This window comes from Periplaneta americana, chromosome 2 (genome assembly GCF_040183065.1).
Source record: "Periplaneta americana isolate PAMFEO1 chromosome 2, P.americana_PAMFEO1_priV1, whole genome shotgun sequence".
Classification (NCBI taxonomy): domain Eukaryota; kingdom Metazoa; phylum Arthropoda; class Insecta; order Blattodea; family Blattidae; genus Periplaneta; species Periplaneta americana.
The window spans coordinates 186,368,100-186,389,533 of record NC_091118.1 but is presented as its reverse complement, the minus strand read 5'-3'; the positions used below and the strand labels follow the sequence as shown (position 1 = coordinate 186,389,533).

The following is a 21,434-nucleotide window of genomic DNA, read 5'->3' as shown; positions in this document are numbered from 1 at the left end:
CAATAACTTCTTGCAAATATTCTATTTGTACTGTTTTTAACATTTTACTTTGATGCAATATTGCTTAAATTTGTTGTCAATTGCAATTTTCTTCTGGAACAACTAAATGGTTTTTAAAGTAATTAACTAGTATATAATAAATATGTACGTATTTTAAATTTCAAACATTATTTTCAATTGAGGACCGTTTTTGCAAAACTTGCTAACTGAAAAAACTAAATTTTACAGGAGAGACAAAACACTATAGGAAGCAAGTTTTGCTGTATCTCTTATAGGAGAAAGCAAGTTTTGAAAAAACGATCCCACTTTGACACACTACAATGAAGAGAAATAAACCAATTTTACTAAGACGCTTCGAACATCATGTAAAGGCCTGCCTTATGTTAACGAATCCATCAAAATCTCGATTTTGCAAATTTTGCAGTTAACAAGTTTTGCAAAAACGGTCCTCAATTATAATTATAGTACATAAGTATTTTGAAAAGTATTTTAAAAATAATATTAGAAGAAATAATTAAATATATTCAGTTTACTTACCACAATGGCTTCATACACTTTTGTAGCAAAATCTAGGTCAGAATATTTTTTTTCCAAGGGGAAGGTGTAGATCTGAAGCCAGTCCAGTAACTGTTTATCGTATCCCAGACCAGCATTGGGATACTGAGGTGCATGAATGTGGGTGTCTACCAAACCAGGCATCACAAATTCCCCTTCTCCCAAAGTATACACAAAGTCATCAGTAATACTATACTGCTCTTTGATTTTCTCCAAGTTTGCCGTGGTGTTTTCTACAGCTACAATCTGTAACCAAGATAATGAGATGAAGAGTTCGCGGGAAAAACGATGAATGTCACAGTTTTCTTACGGTTGATGTCATTATCTAATTCAATGGATCACTGCGAAATTGAATGTTGTTCTTATGAAAAATGGTAAAAAGGAGAATTATCACCACGAATACAGTAATCCTTTCCTTTATTTTCTATAGAAACAGCACTACATCTTGCAGTTATAGACTCAATTAAATCATTATCTAATCCTTAGCAGAAATGTGACATTCATCGTTTTTCCCGCGAACTCTTCAGATATTAATGAAGTTCTTGAAGTATAATTCTGCTGTCCATAATTAGATGACAACTATGATTCATACTTTCAGTAAAAGCAGGCAATAATTTTTCTTGTTACCATCTACAATATGTAGATTGCTTAGAATACTGAATGAAGTGTCTTGGTGTGAATGATACATTAGTTTTTTACTGAATAAAGATGTTCATGAAGTTTTCATTTGTCCATTGTAAGAGATCTTTCCATTCTCTTATGGATTGTATTGTACTTATTTACATTCCATGGTATTCATACATCGCTTCATAGCTAAAATACGGAACATGTTAAAAAAATCTTAATAGTACTACAAAGTCTTATCACAGTCACAGTCTAGTTGAAATATATACAGAAGGGTTTCACAATAGACTAGTACAACACAAGAGGTTAGTATCAATACTTAATACAGGACAGAAATATTCATGCAGTATTATTAAATGTCATAAATTCACCTACAGACTAGAAGGCGTGAGAAATTAGATACGGTACTTCTTTAATTTGGCCCTAAATGTTTTGAGTTTCATTTTTTATATCCATAGGAAGGCTATTAAAAAATGTTTACTGTCATATAACACACTCCTCTTTGATAACATGATAGACTTGCCGATGAAGTATTAAAGTCATTTTTTTGACGAGTATTTATACTGTGAACTGTTACATTAGTTACAAAGTTGTCACAATTACACATCAGGAAGTTTATTAATGAAAAAATATATTGTCAAGCCATGGGCATTATTTGTAGTTTTTTTTTTTTTTAATTTGGCTTTTTTTACAGTAGGAATATACTGTTACTATCTGTAGAATTTTCCATGGATGAAATATTTGTTCTTATTTCCCCATATTTGTAATGAATTTCTTAAGACACAGTAAAGACCTAAACACCGAATTTAAAGAATTTTGGTTAATTACTATTTTTTTTATCATGCTAATAATAAACCAGCACGTAATAGTTCACATACATACTGTCGCGAAACTGTTCAATGTAGGTTTCATAATGTGTACCGTATTTTGTCGAAATCTGAAAGACATTCTTTAAAAATACTTTCTCCATATACCATGGACAAAGTAAAGATGATTAGGACACTTTTTTTTAGCCAATTACAGTGTATACTAAAGAATCTTTCAATCAACTCATTGTACATGAGCGAATTATATACAATAACATTCAAAGTATATAGTTTAAAATGTATACATACCTTCCCTTTCACCACAGCAATTAGACCATTTTCAATAATAGTGAGTGGAGATATTTTCTCAGAATGCACAATCGGCCCAACGATGATGAAAGTTGTGTTGTAGTTTGTCTGTACAATAAAAATATACGTTAGATTACTAATATAAAATAAATATGTTTTGCAGACAGTGCTCCTTCTCATGTTACTTCAGCAATAACAAGTGAGAATTAATATGACTCACATAATAATTTTATTTTCACACTTCAGTTCTATAGTTACATCTTTTTTGTCCGAACAGACACCTTAACTCAGGCCATCTCCTTACAATTGTGATAACAGTTGAGAGTGATGACTAGTGACAGCAAAATATGAAATTTCATATTCTAAACCATTTCTGTTCGCATTAAAGGAAACCAGGATTTTCAAGTTCTTGATGTGAAGAATGCAATAGTATTAATGCCAAAAAAAATCATATTTTATAAAGTTAATATTTTATAATTATGGAGCACCTGGCTAATTGTGAAACTCTTAGGACATTTGTGGACCTTCCATCAAAATATTGGGAAGCAAGAAGGATGATGACTTCATTGTTAAATCCAGGGCATTAGATACACACACACATATTTTATAATTCATTTTTTTTTCATATATAGTACGATTTTTTCCCCTAAATTAATATTTCTGTAACTACCATTGAGCCAATCTTTCTAGTCATTATAAGTAAACAAGAGCGATGTTTTCCAGGAAATACTTAAAAAACCCAAATCAACTATTCAACCAACATCCAGGATTCATAAGGGCAAGTGAAATCTCCAAATTCGCCTTAGAATTACTGGACTTGTAGTGTCAATAAATTCGAGAAGCCAAAACAAAATAAGTGATTCCTATTCCACCTTTGCCCATTTTTTCGAATCCAGTGAAAGTCTTTTCAATGCTGTCATATTGGTTTAAATTAATGTTTTAAATGGGTTTCAACCATCAATTTTGCTGTATACTTAGTTCCTTCAAGATACAAAACAATATTAATCTTTTGTCAGATAAAGAGTTACTTGAGCTATACTATGAATTACTAATGTTGAGTCCAGACAATTTAAGAACTTTTTCTTTTGTTCTCTTCAGTGTAAAAAATTGAATTACAGTATCTACTGTAATCCTTGCATTCAAGTAAGGATTTGATGATGCTGTAAAGTTAAATTATGCAGATTATTGTATTTTATTTGGTAGTACATTAAATATGAATATATAATCTCTTATTTTGTACGAAAAATAATTACGTAAGCCTGCTTCTAATGGATTAGGAATGAAGATATTTTAGCATTAAAATATTTATTTCATATTTTGCCATAACAAATTTCATATTTTGACATAATTTTCTTCATATTTTATCAGTTTCTAGTGATGACAATCAAGAGTCCAATTACGAAGTGAGAAACAACCAGTAATTTTTCTTGGAGCCTACAGTTGTTACGCTGTAAGTCTAACCTATAAGAACCTGAATACACTCTTCTCCTATCTGTGAAATCATGGATCTAAGAATTTTTATTGCTCTTAGAAATCCATTAAGTTTCAATTACTCTTGCCAAATGTTTGAATCTATGGACCTCAGATCTCATGGTAAATGGTAACGACTCAACCACTGAGGACGGACTTGAACACAAATTATTATTATGTGGCATATTATGTGACAGGTGTATCTGAAGCTAATGAATTAATGAGTTTTCAGATGAACTATCAGCGATTTCAGTAAAGAAAAAGAAAAGTTATTTTTTGAACCACATATTGTTAGAGGAAAGGTTATGTGTAGAATTACATCGAATTGGCTTTAAGGAAAAACAGGATCAATCAACTTCATTGGTTACAATAAGATGTTTACTGGGGTTAAATGCACTGGGTCAAATGTCTAGGTCCCAATGACTACTGAACCAATAAATTCCTGGAAGGGAGCCAGTTTTGTTTCGAACAATACTAATACATTAACTTATAAATAACACAGTATTCGAAGTCGGTCATGTAGGTATTAAAATAAATTAATATACGTATTATTCGATATATTATGTAATTTCTTGTACATTTATGTCCTTTCGTCTCTAGAGCAAAGCTTAATTTCAGGATTGATATTTAATTCAGTATGCTCATAATTATGACCCAAGCATAATTTATTCTCAGATGAATCATTTACTATATTGTGTGGTTACTTTTTTCTATAAAAATGTTGGCAGATATACAACAAATTTTTATGGCGAAATTAAAGTCATTTACACGTCACTTCAAAATGGGTTGAAGCCCAAGTGAAGGTGGGATTTTTCATCTCATTATATTTTTCCTAATGGTTTCAGAATCAACTCAGTCTCCTATGAAATTAAGTACAGCGTTGGTTCGGAAATATATAAATGTCATCAAAGCATTGTGATAACTATATCACCCCCATACTACTACCAAAGTCATGGGAGAACTACTTCCAACATACCTATCCAGTGAAGCATACAAGGACAGTTATATTCTGTTATTCAGGGCTGTGTCGATAATTAAAGCTTAATTTAATCTGCATATATAAAACAGACAGCCAGTACAAATGCATAATATTTATTGCCTGTTGACTATTAGGCTTTTATATTATCACCTGCAGATGTTATGTTGTAGCATCATTCAACCTTAGAGGTTATCAACTGTTGGTATCATAAATCTGGAGATAATAATAACATTGCATGAATTGTGAGTCAGTTTCTTAAACTGATTAAAGCTTCAAGGTTGCTTAAGGGAAGATGCCTATGCAAATGGTCAAAAATTCGATATTTTAATTTTACTTTTATTTTGTTCTCTGATGTTTAAAGATGAAGTTGCCAAAATATTATTTCGAAATTACGTCAGAAAGTACCCCAAAAATAATTATCATATGACAAGGAGTCACACCACTCTTCTTTATAATTCTAAACTTTATACTTAATTTTCCGAAAGTTAACATTTTTTTAATAATGTTCATTAGAAACTGAGTTTTTCTGAAATGTTGCACACTTGTTAACTTTGTATATTCTTTATTTCAATCAGGGAAATCTTCATGGCTGATATATTTTTCAATTACTAAAAGATGTTGCAGAGAAAAATAAATTTTTAAAAAGTTATTTATGAAATTAATATATGCTAACTCAAATGTCACAGAAAAAAATCCTGACAAGCAATTATTCGACTATACATGAAATAAAAGTGAACAAAATTTCATTTAGTAATCTTCATTTGTTTTTGTACAAATGGTACACGAGTAAAATGAAATTACTAAAATCCTTTAAGCCACCCTTGCCCAAAATATTTAGTTTTTCATGAAAATTATAATACATGTTTCACATGTTGTTATTTGTATCATACCCAAATTTCAAAATGCTACAGCACAAACTAAGAGAGTTATGAAATTTGTAGCAATGTACTGTACTTTCATTGACATCTCCCCTTAAATTAACTTTGCCCTTTCAATGGATCCGTTGAAACTGAAATGCTCAGGAAAGATCTAATTTATCTCTAAACTACTATGCGGTAGAAAGTGGAGTGAAAATAAGTCCTGAAGAACCAACATACAGCTAAATCCAACTAAAGTTATACCAACACCTGAGTTTATTTCTGGGGCCATTTCAAATAAAAACGTTCATATATTAATATGGTTGCTCTAGTTCTCAATTCAAGAGTGTAGGAGAAAAACTAGACAACAAACATTAAGTTCATTCTAAGAGAATAAAAGAAACTCTTTTTATTTAAATGCTATAATAAGAATCAAAAGTTACAGATAAAGAAATTAGCCGACTTGTGTGAATTATCTGTCTGATGTTGGTATTAGATAAACATGTCATGATATTGCTCAAACTCAGTTGCTTTCTGTGTCATATATAATGAGGGTTATATAAGTATGTATGCAGTTATTTCGAAATAAGAGGAACTACTACTATAGGTTACTTTTTCCTACTTCATTATCTGTAGCAGTCATGTTGAAAGTGAAGGTTACCAACTTTTCCTTGTACTGTGAGCAAATGGAGTTTTAACGAGGGCATAACTCCGCTCTTCATTAAATAAGTATATAATAAATTTCAATCTTAAGACATATCAACTTGCAAATGTTTATTTGCTATTTAATAACAACATATGAACGTTTTCGCCGTTTAGGGCATCTTCAGATATAACAAAAAACATGTAATCTGGACCTATAATAGTAAATTATGCAAATGACAAGGAGTAGAGAACAATATATGTAATACATAAGATTCATGAGCTTTATGTAAAATATGACATAATACAGGATGAATATTGAGATGATCTTTGGATTTTAAAATTAAACTGGACGAACATTTTTACATATAGCTCATGTTACAATTAAATATACAATGATTAAAATTTGTCAATGATGTTAAAATTTAAATTTATAATGATGATAATAAAATGTTTTAGAGTAATCATAGCTGAGAATTGTCGTAAGTTACAAGATAGTTTGCGTAGCTGATGTTCGTGTGTTTTGTAATTGTTTCATCTGAAAATCATCTCAATTTTCATGTTCCTATCATCGAAATTTTAAGAACCTGACGAAATGTTCTGAAAAAAAAAAAGTATGAGAAAAAGCTTGTAAAATGAGCATGGAATTGAAATTCAAGGGTGCAGCCACTTATATATTGCGTAATTTTTGTGCTTTCGAATGCCGCGGAGCATTGAAACTGCTCAACATATAAATAAGAGATTGCTGATTCATTTTTACAAGAAAACGAAAATGCGATTTTTGACTGAAAATGACCAAAATTTCACTCGTCACCCCCCCCCCTTAACATATCCACAATACACATGGAAAAGCGGAATATTCAGAAGATTTCAACTTGAAAGCAATGAAAGAGCCAGCCTATATTTCACGCTACTAATTTGGTTTACAGTGTGGTGTATCTGTAGTGTAACTGCCTATTGAGAATGTGATCATCTTCATACGATCTTTACTCAAAGTGACCCAAATTCTTGTATAATTTAATAGCTGACACTGTATCTGCATTGATGTTCCAGCTTATTATAAGAGACCAAAACGATCTCCCATGTTTTAATACAACCATAATCTCTCTAAACGCACTGTCACTCATATGTTAATATATTTCTTTAACATTTTCTTTTGCACATCATATGATAATATGAAATACAGTGCCATATTACAAGGTCATTGTTCTATATCTGCCGTAACTACATATTATAATACCTATCTGATTACAGCGCAAACAGAAAAAAGTAAAGGACTGAGTTCATCTCACTGCATTCTAGTTTATCATTAGATTCTCTCGTGCTTTCTATTATTAATTTTCTGAAGGAAAATAATTAATTCCGGAGTTGCCCTCGAACATGGGTTCGACTCCCGCTTGGGTTGATCAATAATTGCATTGCCTTCAATGTAATAAAGAGTATTTCCACAATATAAAACAATTAACTTAAGAACCGAAATACAGAACAATGAAAAAGTAGGCCTAATTGTCAAAATTGTTGAAAAAGTTGTCTCGAATGAATGTGATGTCAAATATTATAAAATAAAAATAAAATCACATTATGTTGACTTATTCTAACTTTATAATTAAAACCATGATATTTTTAGTTTCTCTTCAGGCAACATTATCCTTAAACTACCTGTACCTAAACTAATTAAAAATCCTAGATTTAGAGAAACCAAAAAAAATAAACATTTCCCATTTCTTTTACCAGATATTTACAACAAATGAGATACTTGAATAATTTTCACTTTTTGTACAGATATTTCCCCATTCTTACTTATCCCCATTATATGACGATTAAGTTATGTAAGTTATATGATATTCTGTTTTATGATGTTCAAAAATAAAAGCACTTTCTTGTTAACATTATTTTGTGTAGTAATCACTTTGCCTCTAGATACAACACAGACTATGCCTAGGCTACTCTTTTCCTAGGTAAACATACTTTTCCATCCGAGGACACTTTATAAACATGTCAAAATTAAAAGAGAGAGAGTAAAAAAGATGAACTAACATAAGACACGCAATAGTTAAACATTATGCTGGAGAAATGTATAATTTATGGAAAAATATGCAATGTTTGAAATTTCAATAATACAATTTGTAAAAATATAAAATATGTCCCTGGGTAAAATTCCTTACTTTAATATTTAAACACTTTACACGAAGAATTTAAATTTCTATCAATGATGGTAGTACAACAGAGGCAATGAATTATATATCGGTAATAAAATTAATACAGTGTCGGTAGCCTTACATACCGATACCAGCACCTACTTATGTGTAGGTTTACCTAAATTTTAATACTTATTGGGATAACAAAACGTAATTTTAAAGATACGATGGAAAGGTATGATGTCATATCACTTAAATAATTCCCTCAACCAACCCACTAACGTTGTCATGTATGTTCTTTATGAGTTAGAGGGATTAAATGAGGGGACAGCTAAGTGACATTAAGTCGGGGTATGTGACAAAGTTAGTGGGTTAGTTGAGGGGATTATTTTTTAAGTGATAGGACATCATACCTTTCCATCGTATCTTTAAAATTGCCCTGAATTTTCAATAGTGGTAGTGTAATATTAGTAAATAAATGTCTGTAGTGTAATACAGAGGACAATATTGGAAGAGGAAATTAGTCTAAACACATGAATATTTAAGTATTATATTATACATAAATGTTACTATAATTTCTGCATTACTATAAAAAGAGATTATAATTACCTTTTGTGAATGTGGTTGTCCACTCATGTTGAATTCTTTGATTTTCCACAAATTATCCACACTAACTTGTAAAAGACAGTATGGAAACAGTATGATCCCTGTGAATTAATTAGGTATTTATATACATAAAACATGCACTGTCCAACTTGAAATGTTATTGTTTCTATTCAAAGTCCTGATAAGCTTTACTGATATTTATTGGTTTAATTAAAAAGATAACAATTACATTGTCTACTATACACTCATTGTGTAACAAGTTAGAACATACCCTGATAATGTCTGTTCCTTATTGTCTCGCAGACTTATTACATTAACTTGCAGACGGAGATTAGATAAGTCTGCAGGTCTGTCACACAAATGATATTCGCACTCTTCAACACTCATATCGAGTTCAAGGGGTTAGGAGAAGCTGTTTAATCTTAATCTTATCTAACTGAACTGGAGAGCACTCTAATGGTAGGAATAATAAACAGTACACATTTTGAAAAGAAATGGAAGATGTAAATGTCAAGAGATCGAGAGCGTTTAATATTCGTTTGAAAGCAAATAATAATTGTATTCTAAAATTATAAGTATAGTTTCAAGACTAACAAAGATTCTCATTATAGTTCACAAAAAAATCATTTGCCAACCCTAACCTCGAAATAATTAACACAGTATTTTGGAGTCATATTATAGAAAAACTGTCCAAATACATTTTCCGAAACACATGTATTGTGTAAGTGCATATCCTGTGATACTGATATGCAGTTTTCGAATCTCTGTTGGAAAATCTTTTATTTCCTGTAATTTGGCTTAGGCCTACTTGTTGAATGTCTCTTCATACAAAAATAAATGTTGGTATATCTTTCTGTGAGAGATATTTACAACAGTAGCCTATTCTTTTATTCTAAATTAGAGAGCTTTCTATGAAAATTAAACTTTCCAGAGAACGAAATTCACTTGAAATCTTTACAAGCATGACTGAAAGAAATCATATTTTCAATTGTTATTTCAGAGACAGACATTATTTGCACTTCTTAAGCTTTGACATATTCAGTCATCATTAGTTTTCTTGTGACAACAGTAAGTCTACCAAATTTCTCCTGCTGAAAACTGGAATGTCACCATCAATATCAGGTCACTGACAAGCGACACTCATGAAGATACTCATATTATGGATTATTACATTACTCAAAAATGGTCTTACAGCTTTTTACCTTTTCAAAAATATTTTTCACTGCTATGGATTCCTTTCAACACTGTTTGTTTTGAAGAAGTTTAACACACATTTCTATGCAAGAATAATTTACATTTAATTTCACTCATTGTATTGGCAATAGTTGATGCTGACATGTTACCGGTACTCTTTTGTAATGTAGGCCTTACAATATTGATTCATATTTGAGAATACTCTTTCGGTAGGCCTACTTCCATTAGACAGTGGCAACGAAAATGAAAATTCAAAGAACAGTGGGAAGATTTGTAGGCTGTTATAACTTGATTATACATCTTGATTACACAACTTTTAACACTGTGTCACTTCGAAATATTTATGATAAGTACTTTGTGTTAAAATTTAACGTACCTTATTAACATGTTTCGACCGAAGATGACCAAAAATAGGTCGAAACATGTTAACAAGGTACGTTAAATTTTAACACAAGAAAGTTCTTATCATACATATTTCGAAGTTATAACTTGATTTGCTAGCATGATTTGGTACGACATTCCACTTTCTTTCAATTTTTATTTCATCTTCCCATCCATTCTCAAGAATCTTAACCGCTTCTTTCATGAAACATACGTACTTCATAAAAAAGATCTGAGTTTTAGATTTCTTCTAATATTGTTGAACCACAGTAATGCACACCTTCCTATTCTGGCAGTTTTCAGCATAACTTAGCAGAAATTCTTGTATTTTTGTACCGGTAGTGCACACACCCCATATCCAGATATGAAAGTGCAGTGTCATAAAATGTGTATGTACAGAATTTAACAAAATCTTTTCTTTCCACTTGAATTTTTAAAATTTGTTTCCAGAGATTTCAGAGATAATGTTAGAAAATAAGCTTCTTCCCTGTTTCTAAGCTGTGTTTGCAGCAATTCATAATTAGAAAGTGGTCTGGTAACATCTTGTTTACCTGTGTTTTTTTTGTGATTGTATCAAATAAGCTTAATAGGTTGTGGAAAAACATAAGCCATAATTCACCCTCTTCTTGTGCCAGATGTGACTTCAAATCAAAGAACATATTTCCTTTGTTAAAAAAAATCTCTTTAGTGCTGGAAACGGTTTTGTAATTCTTTCAAGGGCTGGCATCAGTACTCTATCGCGCGGTTCACTCGTGTAAACGTAACCCACTGCAAGGCATTGCTGTGGTGACTCTTCATTGAAAGTCGTCCATCTATAATGTAGTGAACCTTACGAGCAATGTGTGGCCGAGTGGTAAGAAGTCTGACATCCGTACCAGAGGTTGTGAGTTCGCCTCCCGGTACGGTAAAATTATTATTTTTTATTTTAATTTTTACTTAATTTATTAGTTTAAATGTGAAATGGCATTTGTTAACAAACTTCGTTATGCCTGCCTTGTAAAACTATTATTCCACATCACCTGTGGGCTATTAATAGGTGAGACCTGGCCTGTATAAACAAGAATAGTTGTTTCACATCCTAAAAAACCGGACGCATATCAAACACAAATAAATAATTAAATTAACAAAAACAAACAATTGTTTAATATATTAACAAAACAAGGCCTGTGGTGGGGACTAGTATCTCGTCCACAAACCACCTGCGTCAACAACGCCCTCATTCTGCGCGGCATGGAGTCCACAAGATTATGGAACAGGTCTAAATTCTTGGCCATCTCCTCCCACGCATCTAGAACTCTGTCCCTCAATTCCGAACGGGTGGTTGTTCTGCCCAATTAGAGCATAGGATCCTTTTGACTGCAGCCCACAAATTTTGAATCGGATTCATATCTGGTGAATTTGGATGCCAGTCGACTGAGTCGACATCACGCCTCCTCGTAAACCATCTTTGAATCCGGTTGGCGGTGTGTATCGGATGATTATCCTGCTGGAAGAAAAGTGTTCCTTCTGGATATCGTTTTCCGTTGTATTAACAGATAGCAGTATTGCTTGAAAGAGAGAGGGAGGTTTATTATTTATTAGAGTTTGGGCATATTGTAAGAGATATCGCCACATAATTATAGCTTTGTGAGACACATATGATGGCAAATTCGTAATAAAAAGAAGATTACGGGAGATTCGAACCTTGAGCTACTACTATCAAATTGTTCAGTAGACCAATGCGTAACGACTTATGCCACTGTGACTGTTAATGTCAGTTCGACATAATACGTGGTTTTCCTGTTCATATTCGCTCCGGTTGATTTTGTATTTATCAATTTTGTTATTATTTCACTCTTCAAGGGCCCTGGTGTATCTAGAATCAACCCGCCATTCGATTTTATTACATATTTTAGACTCTTAAAACAAAATACAGCAAATTTAAATGGTTTAATTATGTGTTACATGGTGAACTACGGCTTTGACGAGACGAGCATGCGCAATGTTTGTCTCTGGAACTTAGAAATTGTCAGCTGGCCCATTCTTTTTGCCGCTAAGTGTACATGGATAATTTTTGTGGTATCATGATTGCGTGCTTAAATAGTCCCATACAAATATTTAAAATATTCCATTCATATGTGATTTTTTCCTATATCACATTAATAATATTGTACTTCAGACAATTTTTTATTGTTGCACAAAATTAATCTCTGTTTTTAACGATTTGGTGATAGCATCAAAATTACATTGTGGAAGAACAAAGAAAGTTGTAGTAGCAGTCAGCATGCCTGACCGCAAAACTCATGTCACCAAGGCTGGATCCTGGTTGGGACAAGTTACTTTGTGAGGTTTATTCTGGGGTTTTTCTTCAATCCTCTGAGTAAATGCTGGATAAATTCTGGAGTTGGTCTTCAGGCTCATTTTGCCGACATCATCAGATACGAAAAGCAATGGGGAAACTAGTGTTTATCATTAATTTCTCTAGTACAGTGTGGTGGCTGCCAGATCACCAATGATACAATCATTATGGTAAGATACTGTCTGGTAGCTATCAGATCGTCAATGATTGTTCCAGTCAAGACACTTGAAGAAGACCAAAAAAACGAAATATTAATATTCATAATACAGTTTGTATTACTGATACATTCTACAATAATGTAAAGAATATAGATTTAGGAAAATGTAGCTATAATTTTCACCAGAAATTTGCAATTTTATTGAATAATTTAGTACCGTAAACTGGGGTTACTTTGAAGACAGAGGAAACTTTGAACATTTTTTCAGAAAATCAAATTTAAGTTTCTACATGCTGCACTTGTTATAGATGGAGGTAAATTATCATAAAAATCATTCTCCATCAAACAAGTGTAGCATCTAGAAACCTAAATATGATTTTCTAAAAAAATGTTCAAAGTTTCCTCTGTGTTCAAAGTAACCCCAGTATACGGTAGCATCAACCTTTCCAATTGAGGGGCGTTTTCACAAAACTCGTTATCTACAAAATATTCTTTTTTTCAAGACAACTCTTTTCTAAAATACGCAACTGTAGATACCGAGTTTTGAAAAATCTCTTTTATTTCAACATCAATTTACTGATATACTTACCAACTTTAGCTTAAATCTGATAGCACCATTGGATTCTCCTGAGCCAAAAACGTAAGGATACGCTAAAACCTCAAAATCGAAAAAAATGTAGATAACGAGTTTTGTGAAAACGCCCCTCAATTGTAACTTCCTATGGTAATGATGTGGAATGATGTGCATGGGTTCTCTGAAAATATGATATAAATGTCACATCTCATCCTGTGCCTTGTTGGCACTCTAGAAACCTAGTAACCCTATTACTATTTAGTCCGGGTCTTTGTACTTTATACCAAAAAGGCGAAACCTAATCATTTTCTCCCTATTACCACAGTCTAGTATATACAGTCACGAAGCTCAATACGTATTAAATATGCATCCATGGATAGTTGCTAACCACTAGGATCGCTACTATCGCCTTATTACAGACAATGCAAAATAGTACCGGCACAGTTTATTGTTCCTAGCAACCTCAACAACTCAAGCTTCGTGACTGTATATACTAGACTGTGCTATTACTACATAATATTAGTGGTTTATAGTGATTTTCTAGTTGTCAGGTTGAATTTTTTTTTTTTTTTGCTAACTCTGTTCCGAATTTTGATACTGACAAATACAACTGGCAGTTACTTTCCAACTGTTATGTTGACAGCATCATTTGCTTTTGAAGAAGCTGCTAATGTTCCAGAAACAAAATTATTAGAGAGTACTATTTGAAATTTGAACATGATTAATAATATTAATAAATAATACAGTAGTATTTAATAAGTAAACAACTTAAAAGAGTGTTTTCGCACCCTTGTTATTCACTAAATAGTTAATGCTAATAGTTGACAGCAGTAGTGACGTATTTGGTGGCATGTTCACATCTGTAAAACTTCAGAAATAATCGTAAGGAATCAGTGCACGTGACCATTCAATATTCTCAACGAAAAATTCTTTCCTGGGCCTTCTTGTACTTCGGCCTGAATATTTATCCATCTTGAGCTGTCCTAAATAGATGAATATCGTCTACAGTGGTAAATCTCACACAAAATGGTAGGATGGAAGAGAAAGCCTTATGGCCTTAATCCTGTCAGATTAAATAAATAAAATTTCTAAGAAGTCATATTTTAATACCGAATTAGGTCTACAGTAAACTTCACTCACAAACACATTATCCGCCTATAGATAGCCCCTTAACCACTTAGCAAATGACAGGAGTGCAAACACTCACTAAAAAGTGGTATTCGGTTTTTGAAGTTCATATTAATCATTTCATGTGGTCAAACAAAATAAATTGTTAGGTTAGGTCTCATCAATTGTGAACTGTTTAGTCAAAACAATTTGATGTTGTCAGACGAAATACATTTTCATATTACAGTATATTAATTATAAATAAATAATTAGTATTATTGAATAATTTCAAAGAAAAAATTGTTCTGGGGCTGCGTATAGATCCCCGGACCTTAGGCTTAATGCACCAATGCTCTACCAACTAAGCTACCCAGGAACTTCACCAGAAACTCAATTTTTCCCTTTTGAGACAGTGTCGGATGAAGTTCCTGGGTAGCTCAGTTGGTAGAGCATTGGTGCGCTAAGTCAAAGGTCTCAGGATCAATATCCAGCCCCAGAACAATTTCTCTCTTGAAATTATTCTAGTCTGCTTCACAGGAGCTTTACCTGAAAGTATGATTTGCAGAATTAGTATTAATGTTTCGGTATTGTCATTTTACCTGCTTTGCTGATATCTGGTGATAATAGTTGGCACCCCTGAAAAGACGGCCATGTTAGCTTCTTAGGAAATAATCCTACGTGAACCCCACTATAGAAATAGGTATTCTTAATGAAGCTCAACCGAGTTCTTTCGAACAAACAATATTTTTCTGGTCGCAATTATAGATGAAATATGCCCTTGGCTTCCACATTCCTCAGTCCTTGTAACATTTGTTCAATCTGTGCAAAATCAAAACAGATATTTTCAGGTACACAGGTTTTTAAGAGAATTAACTATTTCAGTAACAATAATGTGCATGTTTAATTTTATTTCTTTTAAAAAATATATATACAAAAAGTTATAATTAAAATAGGGAGGATTTTTTTTAACTATATTACCACTAACAAAAAATATTTAATTTTCTTTCAGTGACCAGGTGCACTTTACAAATGATACAGCATACGAATTTAATTCAGTGTTTTTATCACAGTAAAGTTATGACAGGACTAAAGCATAATACTATATGTAAAAAGAATTCCTACAACAGCTATAACACTTTTACCTGCTATGAGACAGTATCTTACAATATACATTTGTAGATCTACAAATAGCTAGGCAACACAAAGTATAGGCTTACATTACGTAACACTTCTATCAAAACTGAACTATAACTTGCCTGTCACGTAAACTAAATATATTTATGAACAAAGAATTCGTTTAAATATAGACTATAAACTGCATATACAAAATATTTACTGTATACTTTTATTTAGTAATTCCAGGTGTTGCAAAAACTATAGATGTATTTTACATCTCAAAAAAGAAATTTCGTTAACAGCCTCTGTTAGTTTTACATCAAACTGTCTCATTAAAATGCAACATGTACTTGGATTATTAAACAGTAGGTTCCATTACTGATCGGATAAAACATTCACTTGTCGAACAATTCAAAAATTTATTTCTAGTTTCTGCAGTTATTATTACTTACTTACTTACAAATGGCTTTTAAGGAATCCGGAGGTTCATAGCCACCCTCACATAAGCCCTCTGCAGTTATTATTAGCTAATGAATTATGTAACATGGACTAAATACACAATTTCGTACAAAACAAAATATTCTTGTTCAATTAATTTGTCAACCAAGATGAAATGACAGTTTTCTGCAGTTTTTAACTATTGGTCATTGAATTCATGATGTGGAGCTCATAAATTCATTGAAATATTAAATTAGGTGAGAAAGGAGACCACGCTTTCTTGAAAATTCAGTTCATCATTATACAGAGAGATTCGTTTGTAATTTCAGAGCAGCTACAATGCACATAGATGTGATACGTTTATGGCACTTGCATCACTTCCTCTCACAGAAACTGAAACACATTTACACCAAACAGCACATGACTACAGTAGTGTCTGTCATTCTAACACAATGATTTGGTTCGGTATTAGGCAGAGAATTTTTCTAATGGAAACTTATTTGCAAAGTAGTTGTTTTCTAATGCCAGGCATTTGACAAAGTCATTTGACCTCTTGCACTCCAATATTTTTCAAAGATATTGTCATGGTCAGCCACTGAAGCACAGATTTATTTGCAAAGTAAAACTGTATAAAACGTATTAAAAAGCGCAATTGTAAGTTTTATCGAAAATATCCCACTCTCAAATTACACTGTACAACACTGATTTCCTCACAGACATAAAATGCATCAATTACCATGTTTTCGGACCCACAGAATACAAAAATGAGATTGATTTTTGCGTATCACATAACAGAGCTGAGATATTGCTATCACACCCTATAGTGGAATTATTCTCATGGTTTATTACTCTCAGGGGCTGTTAAACCTCTAGGAATGTTCAGGTATACAGAATTTGGTGGTTTCTATCGTGAATAACATGAAGCAGTGTCTTGTAATACTTCATTCTGTGCAGATGGTGCTTACATTGTGAGTAAATCATTGTGACTGTGTTATATTGTGAGTAAATCATTGTGGTAGTGAAGTGGCATTTCATACAGTGCTGTGTAGGAGAATTAAGATATTACGCTAAAAAAATCTGCCATCTGAGATATCATATAGAAATTTCTATAACTTTTCAATGTCTCACTGCTGTAAGAATTCCCATAATTTATGGGCACTATAGTAGATTTGGAAATAAGAATAAATATTGGGTGCCGAACTCCTGCTTGGGTGACATCAGCAACGAGCATAAGTTTCATCAGGACATATTAGAAACAGAAAGGCATTACAAAAGCAAATCAGTAACCAACATGCTTGCTGATTACAGCTGGCAACTTATCATAGATGTTTTGAAGCCATCTTATCAGTATAAGTCATCCAGGAAGAAGTTTTGAAAAGGTGAGAAATTTTGCTATATTTTAGTTTACTTTGTTAGGTATATAAAATATAATTGTATCATTATTAGAAAAATACATTTGGTTGTATTGGATAATGCATGATTTGGTTAAGATGGATGGAGTGATTCTAGCAATATCATTGCAAAAACACGTCTCCAAAAACTTTTGATTACACAACAATACTTGAAATGTTGTAAAAAAAATTGAACAAACTGTTACGTGATAGAGAAAAACGAACTTCAGATTTGAAATCAGCATATTCCAATTAACTAAAGTCGCGTAGTTTCATTTCTGTGAGCGACAGAATGTTGAAATTTGCTGTACAGTGTTATAAATGGATCTCTATGTATAATAACAATATGCAATAAAGCTCATCAAGTCATCATACACTATTAATTTTGCTTACAAAACATAACCTCAAAATAATTACTGTTGCTAACATCATATATATGTTATCAATAATCAGAGATGTAATTACAATCAATTGAAATAAGCAATTTAAGATTAAACAAGTTCCAGTATTCAGTATGGGAAATGTAAGTATAATCTCCCCATTTCCAATTAAAAGTTTTGATATATAAAATACACCTAAAAATTCTGTAACATCTTCTAAAGAATACTGTATAGCACTAACACAGGAAGAACTAAAATGTGGAGTTAAATGTCAAATATTATGTAACATTTCGAGGTGTTACAGTTTAAAAATTGTGGCTCTTAGGTTAAAAAAATACATATTATGTAAAACACGAGTTCTGAATGTGTGATAATTACAATCTTTCCAGTGCAATAGGAGTGTAATTCACATTTATATCTCGGAATAGTAGCAAGTTACACACGAATCAATTCACGATTACGACACATTTGATGCATAATTAATGTAAATCAGTTAAATCATGGTTATTAATAAAATTCTGAAAGTGCTTGAAAAGGAATGCCAAAATAAAACAAGCTATAAAAGATGTGGCAGTATAATATTACGAAATTTAAATATCATACATCTGAGACATTAGTATTACCAGTTAGTACGATTAATTATTTGCAAAATAAAAACAGTAATTATGATAACGAAGACCTCTTTAACAACTCGAAAGTAAAAGCCATTAATACAGTCTTCATTTGAATTCCAAGTAAAGGAATTCTCTTCACAGTGGGGCAGACGAAATGGCCGTCTGAAGTGAATGTTTATTCAATTTACTTTTAACATTCAAATGCTTTTATTTTTATTGAATTTATTTATTTGCAAAGTTAGAACATTTTCACTGTCAGAGTCCTGCCTAATTCATACTCTCGATATGTCACACGATAACAACAAAGAATGACACCCTCAACATCTCGCATGCTTCCAATGGAAAACACTATCCAATCCTCAAATCTGTTTAGGTCGTTCTCTAGTGTCTTCAAAGATGTCGTCTAAGTGGCATGATGTGCTGGGAGTAATATACAGTACCGGTATAATAATTATTCTAGACAAGCATTTTGAAGAAATACCATCTACATTGTTCCCTTTGGTTCCACTTGTTACGTAACTCAAGAAGAAAATATTATACAGCTGACTCACTTAGGACGACCTTCCACTGGATCTGAAGCTCATGGGTTCAAATCCAATACTGTATTGAAAGTATGACGTACTTTTCAGGAACAATAAAAATCCTTTGAAAGGAAAGCAAACCCACATGCCATAGATGTCGTCATTTATAACTTACTAGCAAATACGAACAATCTCTGACCAGGCAAAAATATGTCTGGTTATTTCTCTTCCCTCCTTCCTGCTTTTCTGACAGATTTTCTGCAAGTCATCATCTTCAATATAATTGTACTACGAAGTTACATCAAACTGCAAAGGCATAATAAGACAATGGAAACAAACGGAAAGAAAAAAAAAGTATGCAATAGGCTTTCAAAGACCATAGCATTTAAAGGACCTAAAAGGACACCACCACCACTGCATTTAACTTAGATTATAGAATACACAATGGACTAAAAACTCTGTCAAAGACAATTAACTGTTCAGAAGAATGATATGATATGCCATATAAAGTTTCAACCATAAAAAATCAACACATCAGATTGCTATCATGTGAATCAATCATAATTTATCAACTCTGTTGACAAGATTTTATAGCCATGCTAATGTTTAAAATAACGTAATAATCTAACTACATAAATAGCTATATGAAATGAACTGATATTTAAAACTGAAAAGAGGTTATTGTTAATTATCATACAATTTTAATAAAGAATATTTCCAAAGTAAATTGAATTATGTATGCATGACAATATGAAGAGATTAGGAGTATGGAAAACAAAAGAAAAACATTGAAAGTATGACTGCTTTTGTGCACTTCATTTTAAGTACACTACAATTATTGCACGTTTCTTCTTCTACATAATCCGTCTTTCCATATTACTAAGTTCAATCATTCTACAGAATTTTTCCTTATTTATGGGTTATCCCGATGCTATCTTTTCAGCAAATAAAGAAGAGAAATGTTAGAATCAATGTTGATTAAATAATAATCTTTCTTTGAATAATCTTCGAATAAACTACTATTATTTTATGAATAAATTTTTTTAATTAACATATGCTTATTTGCTATATGAATTAATGATTCTTAAACAAGAGTGTGAATTAAATTTCCCCGTAATTTAGTGAGAAAATGGATGCGGATAGATAAAACATATTAAAATAAAACTTTTCACTATGGAATGCTGAAAATCTGTATTGGTGACTAACAATTTTTAAATGCATAAAAATGAAATCAGTTGAAAAAAGCCAGTATACAGCATATTCGTAGAATAAGTTAAATTAATATACAACTAATATGAAATAACAATGAATCTATACACAAATTTAAAACGTTTAAACCTGAGAGGCACTTATATGGATATAAATGACTACAAATCATCTATGCAAAGAAACCACACAAATAAGTGACATGCAGCAAAATGTTGTGTTATTGCTATGTATGCTGCGAATTACGAAAGAATATTTAATTATTCATTTTAAACAAAGTAATCATAATATAATACATCTAATAAAAGTGAAAACAATCATTGAACAGACAAAATTAGATATGTACGATATATAAAGTTTTGAACTCGTTACATTTATTACTTTAACAATTGCAAAATTTTCAGATATGTACAAACAAAAATTAAAAAAAAAAAAAAAAAAAAAGTCAATATAATATTGAACTGCATTTATATACAACTATTTAATGCAAATTTAAATTAAATAGTAACTTCACAGTATTAGTTCATAGACGACACTAAAAATGAAGAAGAAACTATTAACAAATACTGATTTTATGGTCTATTAGTTACATTTGTCATTGATGTGAAGCTTACAGTTTCAAACCCGACTAACAGAAATGCAATTTTAAGGTATGAGAAAAACCCTTGGTATGGCTTCCTTCAAAAGTACAGTATATAAAAACACTCTGCTAATCTTGACTCAGACAAAATTAGTGACTGGCTATTTCGTGCCTCACCAAGCTCCTTGCTATGCCAACATCTCTCTGAAGGTCAATGTATTGATTGAGACCTATAAGATTGCAGAGGCTCTGACACACAAAGCAAGTGACAAATTAGAAAAATGGGATAAAACAGGCCTTCAAAAGCCACAGAGTTCAATTAAGTCTACTGTTATAAATTATTTCGAATTTAGATTAAGGGGTTAGCTTAAAGGTACAGCTTACAGCAGTAAAATTTTTGGAAATATTCAACATTTTTTTTCTCCATTACTGTATTTTGTACAATAATGAA

At 31.8% G+C, this 21,434-nt stretch overlaps 1 protein-coding gene across 1 annotated transcript in view; it reads right to left on the bottom strand.

Moving 5' to 3' along the window:
- Positions 1 to 9,414, bottom strand: part of LOC138694936 (guanine deaminase-like) — a 31,476-nt gene extending 22,062 nt beyond the window's left edge. Inside the window, exons 1-4 of the mRNA XM_069819142.1 lie at positions 9,258 to 9,414; positions 8,990 to 9,087; positions 2,295 to 2,402; positions 538 to 801 (exon numbers count right to left, since the gene is read on the bottom strand). Of these exons, the coding sequence (XP_069675243.1) occupies positions 538 to 801; positions 2,295 to 2,402; positions 8,990 to 9,016 (399 nt within the window). The 5' untranslated portion in view covers positions 9,017 to 9,087; positions 9,258 to 9,414. The remainder of the gene's footprint in view (positions 1 to 537; positions 802 to 2,294; positions 2,403 to 8,989; positions 9,088 to 9,257) is intronic.
- Positions 9,415 to 21,434: the final 12,020 nt, after the last annotated feature.